This window comes from Rhincodon typus, chromosome 22 (assembly GCF_021869965.1).
Source record: "Rhincodon typus isolate 14 chromosome 22, sRhiTyp1.1, whole genome shotgun sequence".
Classification (NCBI taxonomy): domain Eukaryota; kingdom Metazoa; phylum Chordata; class Chondrichthyes; order Orectolobiformes; family Rhincodontidae; genus Rhincodon; species Rhincodon typus.
The window spans coordinates 16,705,932-16,722,101 of NC_063353.1; the positions used below are offsets into that span (position 1 = coordinate 16,705,932).

General features: G+C 38.0%; 1 protein-coding gene across 1 annotated transcript in view; it reads left to right on the forward strand.

Moving 5' to 3' along the window:
* ccdc87 (coiled-coil domain containing 87) overlaps nucleotides 1-16,170 on the forward strand; it is a 68,666-nt gene extending 52,496 nt beyond the window's left edge. Inside the window, exons 16-20 of the mRNA XM_048610585.1 lie at nucleotides 2,129-2,136; nucleotides 4,807-4,977; nucleotides 11,112-11,226; nucleotides 13,210-13,352; nucleotides 15,934-16,170. Coding sequence (XP_048466542.1) covers nucleotides 2,129-2,136; nucleotides 4,807-4,977; nucleotides 11,112-11,226; nucleotides 13,210-13,352; nucleotides 15,934-16,170 — 674 coding nt within the window. The remainder of the gene's footprint in view (nucleotides 1-2,128; nucleotides 2,137-4,806; nucleotides 4,978-11,111; nucleotides 11,227-13,209; nucleotides 13,353-15,933) is intronic.

Genomic DNA, 16,170 nt, shown 5'->3' on the forward strand with positions numbered 1-16,170 from the left:
CGTCTTTCTTTCCCTCCTGCTATATCACAGTGCAGTCCCAGATTTTGCAATTGGGGTGTAAGATGTCTGTCCTACAGTGGAGTTGTTGGCCTTGGAAATTTGGTCAGGCAACCCTGGAATCCTTTTATATAGAGGGACCAGACATACTGCCCAGAGGCAAGTGCATCCTCCTGGAGGAGAGTATGTTTTGCTGGATGGGCCTTTTGACAGCAGACACTGTGGACATCCCACCGATGCCTGAAGAAGACAAAAGAATGAATGTGTGACCAAGGGATAAAAGTTGAGGCATATTAACATTAAATGTATGGTAGGGGTAAAGAAGAGTAACACAACAACGAATAATACTTCATATCTCTATGCCAGGACATGGAAGTTTCCGCAACCCCACAGGAGTAGTCCAGTCTTCACTGGCAGGCCCCAGTGTCCTTGCCTTGTAGTGGGTGAGGAGGTGAATGTCCAGCATTTAACCATCTGCCCTTTCAAAGTTATTTTCTCTTGGAAGGAAAGAAAGTGAGGGAGTGAGTGAGATGAAAGTGGGTGGTACACTTGCTGCTGTTGCAGGTGGGGTAATGTAGTGAGGTAAACTGAATGGGTGACTGAGTGAGTAGACACCGCAGAGGTCGTGCAGGGTTAGTGGTAGAGGAGTGCTCAGTGTATGCATGTGTGAGAAATGCTGGTGTGGACAAGAGCGAGTGAGGGAGGATAGTAAGAGTGGTAGAGCATGAGTTGGGAGGTGAGTGCAGTAGCAGAAGCAGGTGGTGGCACTTATAGTGGTGGAGCGGAGAAGTTTATCAACCCTCTTTAATTATTGCTGGGCATTCCACTGGACTATGGGGATTGTACTGCCCTGGGTGGTACCCTCAAACCAGACTGGCAAGTCTTGTGTTGTGGCCTTCTCTATTGGTCTTGGTTGAAGAGGACGGCCCTCCTCCATATCGCACTATCCACCACCGACCTCCAGATGCCTGTCTGTAAAGCAGATCAGCAGTTTTTCCTTCTCTGCCATGGTTGGGGTGAATGTCTGTGACCATGCATGACAGTCTCTTAGGACTTATACTGCCTCACTAGTTGTTGTAAATTGTAGGGGTTAGTCACTTGTGATGTTGCATTTGAGGATGCAACACATGCATTTAGGTTTTTACTGCAAAGTGGATGCAAGTTGACTCTTAATTAGGGATGGGTAGTAAGTGCTGCCTAGGCAGTGATGCCCTCATCCTGTTAATGAAAAAAAAAGAAGCATGGATCTCATTGCACGTCATATATAGGACCCTAAATGAGTTTAATAAGATGTTTCTAGTATGCACACTGCACACAGTTATGGAAGAACCCAATCCATTATGGTCAATGCATTTTCAGAGCAGGAGAAGAATGTCCATGCTACCTACCACATTGGATACTTATCCAGCATAATGATTTTCAGACAATATATTTCTATAACCATTTTCTTTCGCACACATACTGTGTCACAGTATATCACAGAATAAACAATGCTGTACATACTTGGTGGCCACAATGTTTGAGCTATTAACAAATGTTCTGATTAGGTGAAAACATATAACTAAACATAGTTGCAGACTTGAGTGTATGGAATATCTGAAAGCAGGTGTTGAGGAGGATGATTATGAATAATGCATTTGCATCGAAGAGCAAAAATTCACAGATAAGTTAAAAATGTGCAACTAATATTGCAATATGAGTTCTTCCATTTGGACAACTGCCTATTTTGAAACACAAGATACTCACACCAAGCTCACTGGTATCAATGAAAGTTGATCTTTGCTTGAGTTCCAGGTGCCATACAAATATCGTCTGATATAAAACTAAGAAAATCAGATTTCTGAAATCCAATGTCATTGGGGACTTCATTTCAATTGAAACTTTTTTCCATTGTGTATTATTCTATTTTTGTATCTTTGTGTTTAAATTGTTCTGAATATTATAATTTTGTTCTTTAAATTGTTAATTAGGTAAAAGTTATTACTGAAGAATCTAAATAACCGGTTAATGTAGTATTAAATGCTATTATTGTTTTCTGCATTTATCTGTGATATATAACTATAATGCTAAATGGAAATGTAGAATTGTTTTATTTTAGTATTGATTTTGTTTTTTTATTTGGCTTTTGCAGTTGCCAAGGTAAGGTTGTCCACTGTGGGTGAAAAGGTAATGATTTCTGCGTCATATCATTTTATGTCCTTTTATAATGCAGGTGGTCATATACTGGTGTGTCTAAGTATCTTGCAATAACGTAGAGTAAGATGAACATTAATATATATTAATACACATGTCATAATTACGACAAGCACAGAATATTGATAAACTTTCTCATTTCAGGGGATGCCCAGTAATATAGCAGCATGCAAGAATTTCAAATTGTTGTAATTGAAGTCATCAACATTGTTCTCTTTACTGCTGAGGCTATCTGTTTGCATTCTCATTTTTCATAAATTGGATGTCACAAGTGGATTGATTAATCATCAAGATGTTTTAGTAAATTTTTTCTGATGTGTGAAAATGCATAGCTATCTCTAAGGAACTTCAAATTAAACTGCTAAATGAACTGTATGAATAGGACAGAATAGAATGGAATTTAGGTAAATCTCAAGGGATATGTATTTATTTTCCCCATAGGGCTGCAATTTGCTTCACTAAGCTTAGAATACTTGGGTACGCGTTCTTAAAAATCAAGGCTTAGAGATGTGAGTTGAAAAGGAATTGTCCACTTGCTGTAATTACTATTAACATCTCTGAATAAGTTAATTAGAAAATGTCTGTACGCTCAGCTAGATACACAATTGCTCAAAGGTATTCAGAACGTTCTGAGGATAGGTCACTGGACCTGAAGCGTTAACTCTGATTTCCCTCCACAGATACTGCCAGACCTGTTGAGCTTTTCAAGCAATTTCTGTTTTTGTTTCTGATTCACAGCATCTGCAGTTCTTTTAGTTTTTATTTGCTCAAAGTTATTGTTTGCATTCAGATGTAATTGCTAGAGATAGTTACTACGTGTATTGTCTTTGCTGATAAATTTGGACATTGTTGTCTTTGATTTTATTAACAGTTAATTTTAGGCAGCTCTGACTTTTTTTTATCAAGGAGCTGTAAAGTTGGAAAGAATTTTGGTTATACTTTGTAATGGAGAAGGTGACTGAAGAAGTAGATTTGTTTGGCACTACACACTGCACTTGATGCACTCTGGGAATGCTATTTCTCAGAATTACAAAGAAATAACATCAAAACAGGCATCAGACTTAACCAGTATGTTTTGATATTTGTTTGCTGAGTGAGCAATTGTCATAACTCCATAACCCTGTTCAGATCCCCATATCATGTTATATGTCTATAAAATAAAATCAAACCGTACAGAAGGACCTCTAAAGGAACTATGTATCTTTAAGGATCTTTAAAGGAACCATACAATGACTCCCCTGTCATCTGTGTCTTCTGGTTACAGACCCTCTGTCACTAGAAAGGTTCTCCTCATTTATTCAATCAAAACCTTTCACAATTTTGAATGTTTCTATCAAGTCTTCTCTTAACCTTCATAGACATAAGGAGAACAACTGCAACTTCTTCGCCTTTCCACATGACTGAAATCCTTCATCCCTGGTATTATTCGAGTAAATCTCTGCTGCATCCTCTCCACAGCCTTGACTTTCTTTTCAACATGTGGTGCATGTAATTTGGCACAGTATCCCAGTCCAGGCTTGACCTTATAATGTTTTGACATAACTCCCTTGCAATATGGATTCCCCTAATAATAAAGTCATGTACACTTTTGAAAACATTCTTAACTTGACCTATCACCTCCAAAGCTGAGTGAGAATTCTTCTCGCCATGTGCCTTCCCAATGTTGCAGAATATTGCTAGGTGTAGGTTTTAAGGGCAGTGATCACTGTCTGGTACTTAGATAAAGTGGATATCCTCCATGTGTGAGCCTACATAGATAGTTGTTAGCAAGCTATGGTTTTAGATGAATGAAGACAAGTTCTGTGGAGCAATTTCATTCAACCTCCTATTGTTTAATAATTGCTTCTTATCAATATTATGTTGCACCTCCCTTTAGTCTTCAGAATAATTTACATTGCCTCTTTAAAAACTGAATATTGTCTGCAAACATAGTTTCTGGTTGAACTTCTAAATCGTTAATGTAACAATGAAACAAAAAGGTTCAGAACCAAAACCTTTGGTATGCTTCACAGTGCTCCCAATACTCCCTCCTACCCTTTTTTCCTCCTCCTATCCAGGTTTTCATCCTATTTTCCATCATTTTCTAATTATGCATTTAATTTTCGTCAATGTAGCCTCCTGTGTGAAAAATCATGCACATCATATTGATTGAATTTTTTCTACCTATTATATCTGTTAAAAGAACATTCATCCAGTTTATTAGATATGATTTTCCTTTCTGAAATCCTTTTGACTTTATAACTATTTCTGATTGTTTCTTTTTCACTCCATATATAGTAACTTCATGTTGAGCCATTGCCTTCTGAATTTGCAATCTCAACCACGTCACCAGTGATTCCTCACAGGAAGGAATATCAGAAGAACTTGTCCTGTCCCATTCAATCCAGACTTTTGCCAAAGTCCCTGCAGCAATGAATGCTGTGTATCTCCTATAAGCAAGCCAAAAATACTATCAACTAAATCACAGTACCAAATGGCTCAGAATGGGACATAATAGATAAACCTAAGCTTTTGAATGGAGAGTTTTGTGGTTTCTTTTATAAAAATGCATCAAGTGCGTGTTTAAAACAAAAAGGACAACCTCTACTGCATTTCTTTTATTCCTTCCATTAATAGGACTATGTACAGGTTCAGAAACGGCTTGGGAAGAAACCTTACCAAGAAGATCTAGAGGAGATCCAGAACAGACTGCAACGTATTTGGACCACTCTGCACGTCCCTGATTCGGAACGTCTTGATATGGCTATTAAATACAGTTCTTTTAAACACAAAGTTCGTGTTTCAAAGGTATATGGATGGAATAGGTTTAAATTGGTACAGCATCTTTTACCATAAATATAGTGTACATACATTTTTGTTTGAAGGAAATTTGCACGTTATCAAGCTTTTGATAGTTGTATAGTGAAACATCACTCGGCACTTCTAAGGTACATCTGCTGAAACTTTCTAATGCTAATTTGCAAAGCTCTGTATCCCCTGAAAAAGACTGACACACATAATGTCCTAGATTTGTGCATTTTGTTGCGTGGTTTAATGTGGTCGAGGAAAAGGCAAGGTCAAGAACTATCTTCAGATTTGTAACTCTTTATAGTACTATTTATTACAGACCAAAATTAAATGCTACAATAAATGGTATTCAGACGTATACCAGGCTCTAATCTTTCTGACATTATTATAAGACTATTGCATAAATTCAATGACCTATGCTTGTCAGTCTGTTCCACAAGCTTCTCTCGACATGTTTCTACCATTCTCATGGTTAGGTTTCAGGCTTCTGCCTAGCTCTCCGTGTGTTTTTCTCTTGATCCTCTGTAACTCCACTCACAATGTTAATGCTCAGTGAGGAGCAACTCTGTGATATCATCACAGGTTTACTCTAGTCTCCCAAAACCCTAATACGATAATGTGAATAATCTGTTGTTGGAGATTTTCACCTCAAAGTTTTGGTACCACATATGATGAAGTAATCTGATTGCAACTGAGATTTCTGGGATTTGGTAACAAATTTTTGCACCTTTTTAAGCATTTATTAAAAACCTGGATCCAATTCAATACTTAACCAAATTGCAGTCCGTCTCAATGCATCCAAAACTGTTTGGGCTATTGAGACTTTGTTCAGTGCCTTGACATTTTTAATTTTACGACAACTATGTATTATATATTTAATAAAACATCAAGATATTTCAGAGTAGCACTGTAAAACAAATTAAGACACCAAACTACAGGCCAGATGCATAAGACCTTGGTTGTAAGGATAGATTTTAAGGATGTCTATAAAGATCAAAGCAAAATAATGAGGTGGAGTGATATAGAAAGTGAATTCCAGAGTTTGGGGACTTGGCAACTAAACTATGTCCAGCAACAATGGAACAAAAATAAAATCGAGGATGCTGAAGATGCTCAGATATCTTGGAGGGTTGTGGGACTCAAGGGGATTACAGAGATAGGAAAGGACAAAACCAAGAAGGGATTTGAAAACAAGGATGAGAATTTTAAAATTAAGACATTGTCAATATTAATCATTTAGTAACAGTGGAAGTGCTTTGAGAAATAATGGTGAGATTGAGCTAGGTTTTATCAACATGTGTATGAAACTAATGCTGTCTTCTTTTGGTTGAGAAATAGCAGCATATCAAGGAGTCAACTGCAGAAATGATGGTGTGGGAGCAGGATGATAAATCATTGCAATGGAAACTCTGGATACAATTAGATAAGATTGGAACTTGATGAGAGCAGTCCCATTCAGCTGGATGGCAGTGACAAAGTGTTGGAGGAGGATGGTGTCGTTAATATGTCAAAGACTGCAAATGGGTCAGAAGGATGAGCAGGGAAAGTTTACCTTTGTCACAGTTATACTTGAAATTACTTATGGTCTTGGTAAGAGCCGTTTTGGTATTGTGGCACAGCTGGAAATCTGATGAGGTGAATTCGGATGTAGAAACTCAGGAAATATAAGCGTAGATTTGGGCAGCGACAGCACATTCAACAATTTTGCAGAGTAATGGGATGTTTTAGATGGAGCTGAAGTTTGGAAGGACTGTGAAGTTGAGGGGTTTTTTTTAAGGAGAGAGTTGATGACAGCATATTTAAAGAAAGAGATTTATATACAGTTGCTACAAAAATACCAGTTATTAATGTTATCTGAATTGCGATTTATTCACCTCAAAATACAGGTTTTGCTAATGAAATAACTGTAGACTGCTAATGATCTTATTTATTTTATATTTAAATCGTGTGCATGCACACATGGATGCCATTAATCTTTTCAATGCAATGTAGAATCACACCATATTAGAGACTGTATCTATCTGTAATACCTGTAGGTGTACTCTAACTAGTATATTCACCATTCAATGTATCATAACTTGCCTGCCACAAACACAGGTGAAATGCAATAACTGCTATTTTGTGTTTTAATAAACTCTTCCAATGCAGTTACAAGATTTAACCACCAAATGTTGCTGTGGTAGCGAGGTGTAGAGTTGGATGAACGCAGCAGGCCAAGCAGCACCAGAGGAGCAGGAAGGCTGACGTTTCGGGCCTAGACCCTTCTTCAGAAAAGGGTCCGAAACGTCAGCCTTCCTGCTCCTCTGATGCTGCTTGGCCTGCTGTGTTCATCCAGCTCTACACCTTATTATCTCAGATTCTCCAGCATCTGCAGTTCCTACTATCTCTGAAATGTTGCTGTGGAGCAGTTTAAAATTTTTTGGCCTCCAGTATGCCAGTTAGCACTTAGAGCTAAGTATTACTTTGACAATTATCATTCCTAATGTTTTGCTACTTTACCAGTTTCCTGAGGCTTGCTTTTGGACATCTATGACCTCTTCTGTCCTGCCAGTCTGTGATCATGTGTCTACTCCCTGCCTCCGATAGGGCAGCCTCATCCAGTATTTCTACTGTATCCACAGGTCCATTCTTAGCACTTTATGTGGCTTAATGTGCTGGGCTGCCTTTGTAGCATCACTTACTAATTCTTTCCTTGTGATCAACAGTTCCACTGGTGATCTGACCTGATTTTTCCACCAGCTGCCCTGTCCCATCTCCACTATCCATCATCTTCTTTATTCTGAGTTTATCTGACAGTTATAGGCAATTGCAACTTTTGCAAATTGGTCATGATCATGGCATGATTTTTCAGCCAAATCCAGCCTCACCTGTGATCCTGAAAGACACCATAAAATCTTGTGGTGTTTCTGCTTCTGAGATTTTCTCAGAAAGCTGATTAAAAGAACCATGTTTAGTCAGCTTATGCCTCAGCAACTCAGCCATTTGTACAAACGTAAGACTGGAGAAGACTGGAGCAGGGAGACCAAATTGACCCATTCTGGCTACCAAAAAAAGTTTTTTTTTAATCGAGTTCATTTTGAGATTTTCTTGAGGGTTCATTTTTCATTTTCATTGTATATATTGAAGCCCCAGTAGAGAACCTTGCTGGCCACATCCATCCACTTATAGCACTTGCTCATTACCACTCTGTCTCTTACCACTGATAACTTGCTAACTGGGTCAATAATTTGCCTTCAATTCCACAAGCTTTAACTTTAACAAACAGTATCTTATGAGAAACTTATCAGATGCCTTTTGAAAGTCTATATAACTTACATTGATAGACATTTCCCTGGATACTTATTTAATCTGTTAAAAATGTGCTGAGGTTTGTCAGGCATAATCCATCAGTTACAAGTTTTTTCTTAACACACTGAAAGTGTTCAGCTGATCAGTCACTGTGTCCTTAATTGTAGACCCTAGTGATTTCTTATACTAAAATGTAATGAACACAAAATGTTGTATGGAATTTCAGCTGTTTATTTGATTATTCTGCCCTAGTTTGCTTCCTCACTGTTTTGAAAATCTAAGATATTTTGTGTATCCAAAGTTCCTGAATTGACATTTTGTTCACAATATAATGTAAGGTATTTTACTGATGAGATACTGTATTATTATTTAACTATCTGTGAAATTTTATTAGCACAAAATTTCTGTTCTGCTACATTAATGTTGATTGTCTTGAACTTTTAGAACTATAAGTTGACCTATAACATTGTAGCTGATCAATATTTTGTTTCCAAACATATTAAAATATTATTTTCCCTATGATACTGGCCTATATCCTAAACTTTAAATTTCTAAGCCTCCAGCATCAAATGACAGAGATAAAATACAGTTTTCCAGATAAAATACCTGGAAAATGGTTGATTCTCACAACATCTTTCTTTTGACTCTGCAGTTTATAGAAAATTTCTCCAAAACCAGGCTAACCTCCTCTGCGCCAACTCTTTCCAGCTCTACCACAGCTCCGAACCACCACCACCACCACTACCATCCCATATGTGATGAGCTTTAAGTTTATGTGACCATTACTTGGGGGTAAAAACTCAGTGAGTAGCCGCAGGCTCCCAGCCTTGGCCAGTCTCCTCCGGCATATGGAGAAGGAATCATCAGTCTTCCTGTATTCTGTTTCTACGTTGAGGCAGATCGAAAAGCTGGTCAAGATGGAGCTGAGGAAGGGTGAGAGGTTTCTCTTCACCTTGGTACTGGACCTCCCCCACCAGTAGAATGGCTCCATCCTGCCACACTTCACACCCTCCACTCCAACTTCCCAACTCAAACTCAGGGCACAGCCCCATTAGGCACTCACCTTGCTCAAGCAGGCAAAATGACAGCTCCCCTTGATTTGCTTTGACCTTAGTAAACTCTCCTTGTTATAGGACTGACTCCAAAATAGCTTCTCCAATCATAGGTTCTCTTCCTGCTGCCCTGGCTACTCCTCCAGTTACATGTTCCCTCCATTCATTTTACCTTGCTTAGAGTCGAGAGCATACTCTGAGAATTGCTGGAGACCAGGCACCTGCTCATCCTCAGGCAGGTGAGGACTCCATGGTCTCAGCAATTAACAACTTCATTAAAATACACAAACAAACACAGGAGCAGGCAGGTTTGTCAAAGGCAATGGGCAAGCTGATTTGAATATTGGAGAAGTTACCTACACTGTGTGTACTGTGCTTCCTCTGTGGACAGCTTGGTGGCTGCCATGGAGAGGCAGGTCAAGTATACTTTGTGACTGCTGGTTGCGTATACAGACTACACTCCATTGCTCTGCACCAATAGCAAGCTGTCAGGGGAACGAGGCACCTTGGCCTCACTCCAGATGGTCCTTGCTGACAAGGAGACAGGGTTGTTCAAAGACGCGTCCAGCCAGAAGAGGAGCCACATACAAACACCTGAAAAGTCTCCTTTTGGAAAAGTCTGGATGTCATTACGCTTTCCACCTTGAAACTTGGTAGCCAACATCAGGCATGTAGCAGTTCAGGCTGAGGAAGGTAAACCAATCTCCGGGCCGGACACACTCAGCACATCTGGTCCAGTAGCCACAAACTCCCCTAATTAAAACTCTTAAGGTCCTAACGACTGGCCATCCGAAAATCCAGGCCTCTCTTGACCTAATTTATCCATAATTTCGTTTCATGCTGTAAAGGTTTGATGTCAGTGTAATATAGAATCCCTGTTGTCCTGTTGCATGATCTTCAGGCCATCTTTAATCTCTCATCACATCATTGTTCCTTTAGAGGCTTTAACGTTTGTCTTGAAACAATTTCCCAAATTTCACTTCAGTCCTGTGCTCTAAAGCACAGTTCTTCCTCTCATTCAAACGAAACCTGACCTAAAGATGGTACTAGAACATGGTATGCATTGTCATGAAAACTTTTACTGTTTAATATTAAAGTGCTTCTAAATCTCATCATCATTGTCTTTCAGTTCCACGTAAAAAGCTGTGGAAAATGTCCAGTGGTGACCTGATTTACATCTGTGAACTGTGTAATCCAGAATTTTAAATTGTGATTTTTTTTGAGCACAGTTTTTTATTAGTGTATTTGCACATTCAGCACTGGAAGTTGAATGTCTTTGACAAAACCCTTCCTTTTGTGCGAAGTGCCAAAACTAATTAGTATGCCCTCAATGCTTTTAGCATGTATCCTATCACTATGGAAACTGCCGTAGTGACTATGCATATAATATAATTTAACACCATACAGTGCAACTACCAAATTCACTAATTAAATACTGTTTCATGCAACCTCATCTAAATTCTGTAAATCAGTGCTACTTTGCTGAACAAGCATATTTAGCTCAGAGATAACCAAATTAATTCTTATTAAACCTCGGAAGACTACAGAGGAGCGTTCTACAAGTGCCCTCAGTGAGATTAGAGAATTAAATTCATGGTAGGAAATGGCAAGAGTTGGCCATGTTTTAAGGTATCTGCAGGGATGGTGGTGATCTAAAATAAATTATTTTCTGAAAAAGAATGAAGCCAACTACTGTCACACTCATTGCCTCTCATTCATTGTGCTGGTCATATGTGAATTCCGTATATTTGGTGTATTAGTAAGAACTGCGTACTTTTCCTTCTTTTGTTTTAGGCTCTGGAGGCCTGGGAAGCTGCTGTGAAACTGATTAAAGAAAGAGAGTGCATTTTGAGTAAACTTGAACGATTTGAGAGATTTGCATCAAACCCTAATCGATTTTTTGTGAAAGGTAGGCTTTTGAAAAGGCCAAATGATGACAAGCCTCATCTGCAGCCTCAATTATCTGCAGAAACAGGATTTGTTCTATCTGGTGATGAACAGGTTTCCTACTGGATTTGCACAGCTTTGTTGAACCATGCTGTGTTCATGACATTCCAGGATTCAGTAAGATTGGTTATCCAGTATTTTGAAATTTCTAAATGTTCTACAGTTTTGAATGGTGTCAGGTAAGTATGACTTGCCAAGAATTATTTTTTTTTTTCTGACCACATTAGATTTTACTAAGAAAATTTATATGCATTGTGGGGTTTTGCAAAAGAATTCAGTCATAGTTTAATCGTCTGTCTTTATGAATAATTTCAAATTAAATATTAAAGACAGCATACGTGAAAAACTTAATTTGGACAAGATTAAGGATGAGCATTTTTTTTTAGTGTGTTATTGGTTGTTTTGATTGCTCAACTAAAAGAAATGCTGTATATTCTACTTCCATTTAACATCAGGATTATTGTCATAAAGTGTCTAAACATAAATATTTTACTACTGTAGCAAAGAATGTATTTGTATTGTTAAAATCCTGGTAGATAATGACAATTCTTAAAAGGAGAAACAACTTCCTAGTGACCAATGTAATGAATTGCACAATAAGATTTCACACTTTAAGGCTTTTAATGTTACAAACTAAAATCAACATGGACTATATATTACTTAGTAGACAGCTAATACACTAAACTACAGAGAAGGCATTTCCCACTAATTTCTCAACAAAACTGAAAACTCCCATTACACATTAAGATATACTACAATGTCGGCAGAATATAGTCTTGTGTTTAGAGTCCAACCTCTTTCCACTTCTTCTCCCTACCCCACCAGGGTGAAATTTTCAGTGTCCTTTTAAACAAAATCTCCCTCAATCAATCCTCTGAATCATTCATAATCAAATGGACTTCCAATAACAAAGTCCCCCCTAACAGTGCTTTGGTCTTAACACTCTATAAGTGCAATGTCTTCAAATTGAAGATCGCACTCACCAACATTCTACTTGGCAATTAATCCATAAAAGTCACTTCTGAGTTTCTCAGAAGTTTTCAGATAGCTAAATATATGAGAATGGTTAGATTAACACTGGTTAATCATCCTAAACAAACATTATAAATTTTGTTTTAACCAATGTTGAATTTTCTTTATTGTAATGAAGAAATTTGACATTGCAGAAATATAAAGTCAGCTTTTCTGGGCCGCTTAGGTTGTTTTGCACTGATCACAAACTTGGCACACTGGTAAAAACCTAGTTAAACTGCACTCAACAAGGTGTAACTTTTTAGTTGTTTTTATAATGAAACAAATAGCGTAAAAGTGGAAGTTTTCGTAAATTCGCTGATTTCTTGGGGATTGCACACTTGTTGGAGGAGTTTAGAATTAGTGATTGTATCTGGATATCCACATTAATCTGTGCATGTGTGGACTCAATACGTTACTGGCATTTGAATCTAATAGGTTATGTTAGTAGATGTTAAATACCCAATAGTTGAAACTGTTAAGAGAAACTGATTATGGGTATTGATTACTTAATTATATGTATATACTTTTTTATTAATATAAAAAAGCTCATGTGGTTTTTGTGGTAGTGTCCCTACCTCTGAGCCAAGAGGCCTGGGTTTAAGTCTCACCTGCTCCAGAGGTATATCGCAATATGCCTAAACCAGGTGATATAAAAATATCCCTGTGTGTATGTAAAGGAGAGCCAGACAGGACTAGGAGGGCTTGTTTAGAGTGGATATGTAAGCTCTGTGGCAAGCAATAAACAGCGTAGCATTCTAGTCTCTATAAATGTGCTTGGAGATCCACTAACAGCTGTCAGCTTCAGTGGAATGCAAAATATAGTCGTTATTGCAATATTGAACAGGGCCTTATTTTTGGACAAAAATAAGTTCACCCCTTCAAGAATAATTTGGTGGTAATGCTATATCATTTCTGTTTTTGTATGTTACAGGCTACTGGGGTACTTCGATCGCAAGATTAAGGGAGTCCAAAGAGAGGGATAAGCTTTATTCTGACATGGCACAAATTGAAAGTCAATTGTCAACAATTCTAAAGAAAATCAAAAACAATTTTGAGGATGTGGTTACCTTCAAGGTAGAAACACCAATTTATGATAGCAATAAAGTCTTTGCTCTCCATAATGTGATTTTCTGCTTGGAATTTCTATATTTGCACTGGCTTTTGTTTTCATTCATGGGATGTGGCTTTGGGATTGAGGGCTATCCTTGTTGCTCTTGAGAAGGTAGTGGTGAAGTGCCTTCTTGAAACACTGCAGTCTTTTTTGTTTGGGTACAACAATCACCCACAACATTATTAGGGAGTGAGTTCCAAGATTTTGACTCAGTTATTTTGAATCTGGTGGTGTGTAATGAACTAGATTTAATAAATGATGTCAGAGTAAAATATCCCTAGAAAGCAGTGACCATAACATGGTAGAGTATGATAAAGATTGCATCAAATTGAAAGAAAAAAATATTCAATGTGGCAAACGTTATTGGTAAGCCAGATGATTGGGGCAGTTTCGAAAACCAACAAAAGATGACCAAAAATAAAACAAAGAGGAACAATATAAAATTTGACAGTAAATTTGCAAGTAATATCAAGATGAATAGCAAGAGATTCTTTCAATATATGTAGAGGAAGAAAGAGGCTAAAGTGAATATATGCCCCTTAGTGAATGAGGTACGAGAAATAATAAAGGGAAACCATGAAGTGGCAGAGGAGTTGAATAAATACTTTTCATTAGTCTTTATGTAGAAAACACTAATAGCATTTAAAAACACTAAATCATCAAGGGGAAAGAAGGAAGAGGAAATAAATACAATTACTCACTGCAAGAAAAAATGTGCTTGGGGAAACTAATGGGTCTAAAGACATATAAGTCCCCTACACCTGATGGGATACATCCTAGGCTATTAAAGGAAGTAGCTGTAAAGGTAGTGGATAAATTGGTGGTAATCTTCCAAGAATCCATTGATTCTCAAAAAGTCTTGGAGGATTGGAAACTGCCAATGTGATATCTATATTCCAAAAGGTGAGGAGACAAAAACAAGTAACTATAGATCTGTTCTGGGAAGAATATTAGAATCTGTTATAAAGGATGTAATAGCAGAGATTTTAGAAATACACACTATGATCAAGCAGAGTCAATGTGACTTTGTGAAGGGGAAATCATATCTCACAAATTTATTAGAATTCTTTGAGAAGGTAGAAAGTAGGATAGATAAAGGGGAAGAAGTGGATGTAATATATCTGGATTTCCAGAAAACATTTAATAAGGCTGTACATGTTAGATTACGTAATAGGAAACCATGGTGTTGGAGGTAGTTTATTAGCATGGATAGAGGATTGGCTAACTAACACAAAACAGAGAGATGGGATAAAGGGGGCATTTTCAAGATGGCAACCTGAAAGTAGTTGAGTGCGATGGATCAGTGCTTGGGCCATGGTTGTCTGTAATATGTATTAATAGCTTGGATAAGGGAGGTGAATGTACCATAGCTAAGTTTGTGAATGACATGAAACTGGATGGGAAGGCATAAACAATGATGACACAGTCTGCAAAAGAATATAGACAGGTTAAGTGAGTAGGCAGAGATCTGACAAATGGAATGTCATGTGAGAAAATTAGGTCATGCACTTTGTGAGGAAGAATAAAGAAGTTAAATATTACTTAAATGGAGAATGATTGCAAAAAGCTAATGCGCCAAAGGATTTGGGCGTCCACGTGCATAAATCACAAAAAGCTAGCTTACAAGGTCAGCAAGTGAAAGGGAAAGCAAATGAATGTTGGCCTTTATTTCAAAGAGAATTGAGTACAAAAATAAGGAGGTTTTGCTATAACTATACAAGGCACTAGTCAGACCACTGCTGGAATACTGTGAACAGTAGCAGATACTTTTTGAACAAAAGATATACTGGCATTGAAGGTAGTCCAAAGACAGTTGTCTAGCCTGATCCTAGGTATGGAGGGACTGTCTTATAATGAGAAGTTGAGTAGATTGGTAGGTAGGTTCGGCCTGTATTCATTGGAAATAAGACGAAATAGAGGTGACAATAGTGAAACATACCAGATTCTTAGGCGACTTGACATGGTGAATGCAGAGATGTTTTCCCTTATGGGAGAGTTTGGGACCAGAGGGCGTAATCTCAGAATGAGGGATTGCCAATTTAGGACAGAGATGTGGAGGACTCTCTCAGAGGGTATTGAATTTTGGAATTCTTTACCACAGAGAAATGTAGAGGCTGTATATCCAAGGCTGAGATACACAGATTTTTAATCAGTAAGGGAATCGAGGGTTATCAGGGAAAAAGCTGGAAAATTGAATTGGGGATTATCAGATTTGCAATGATCTCATTGAATGGTGGAGCAGACTTGATGGACTGAATGGCCTATTCTGCTTCTTCATCTCGTGCTGTTATGGTACACGTTTCTGCTACTATGTCTTGATAGTGGAAGGAGTGAATAATTGAGGATGTGGTGCCAATCAAACTGGCTACATTGTCCTGAATGGTGTAAAGCTTCTTGAATGTTTTTCAAGATTTAGTTATTCACATGGTGGGGACTATACCATTACAATCCTCACTTGTGCCTTGTAGATGATGGAGAAGCTTTGGGGAGTACAGAGTTGAGTTACTCATTTCCGGATACCTAGTTTCGGACCTGTTCTTGTAGCCACAGGCCTACACGGCTAATACAGTTCAGTTTCTGGTCAATGGTAACACCAAGATGTTAATAGTGATGGATTCAGCAATGGTAGTGCCATTAAATTTCGAGAAGCTATGCATTGATTTTCTCGATGGAGATGGTTATTGCCTGGAACAGTGTGGCATCCATGTTACTTGGCAACCCAAATCTGGATACTGTCTGGGTCTTTGGACATGGATTGCTTCAGTGTATCAGGGGTTGTGA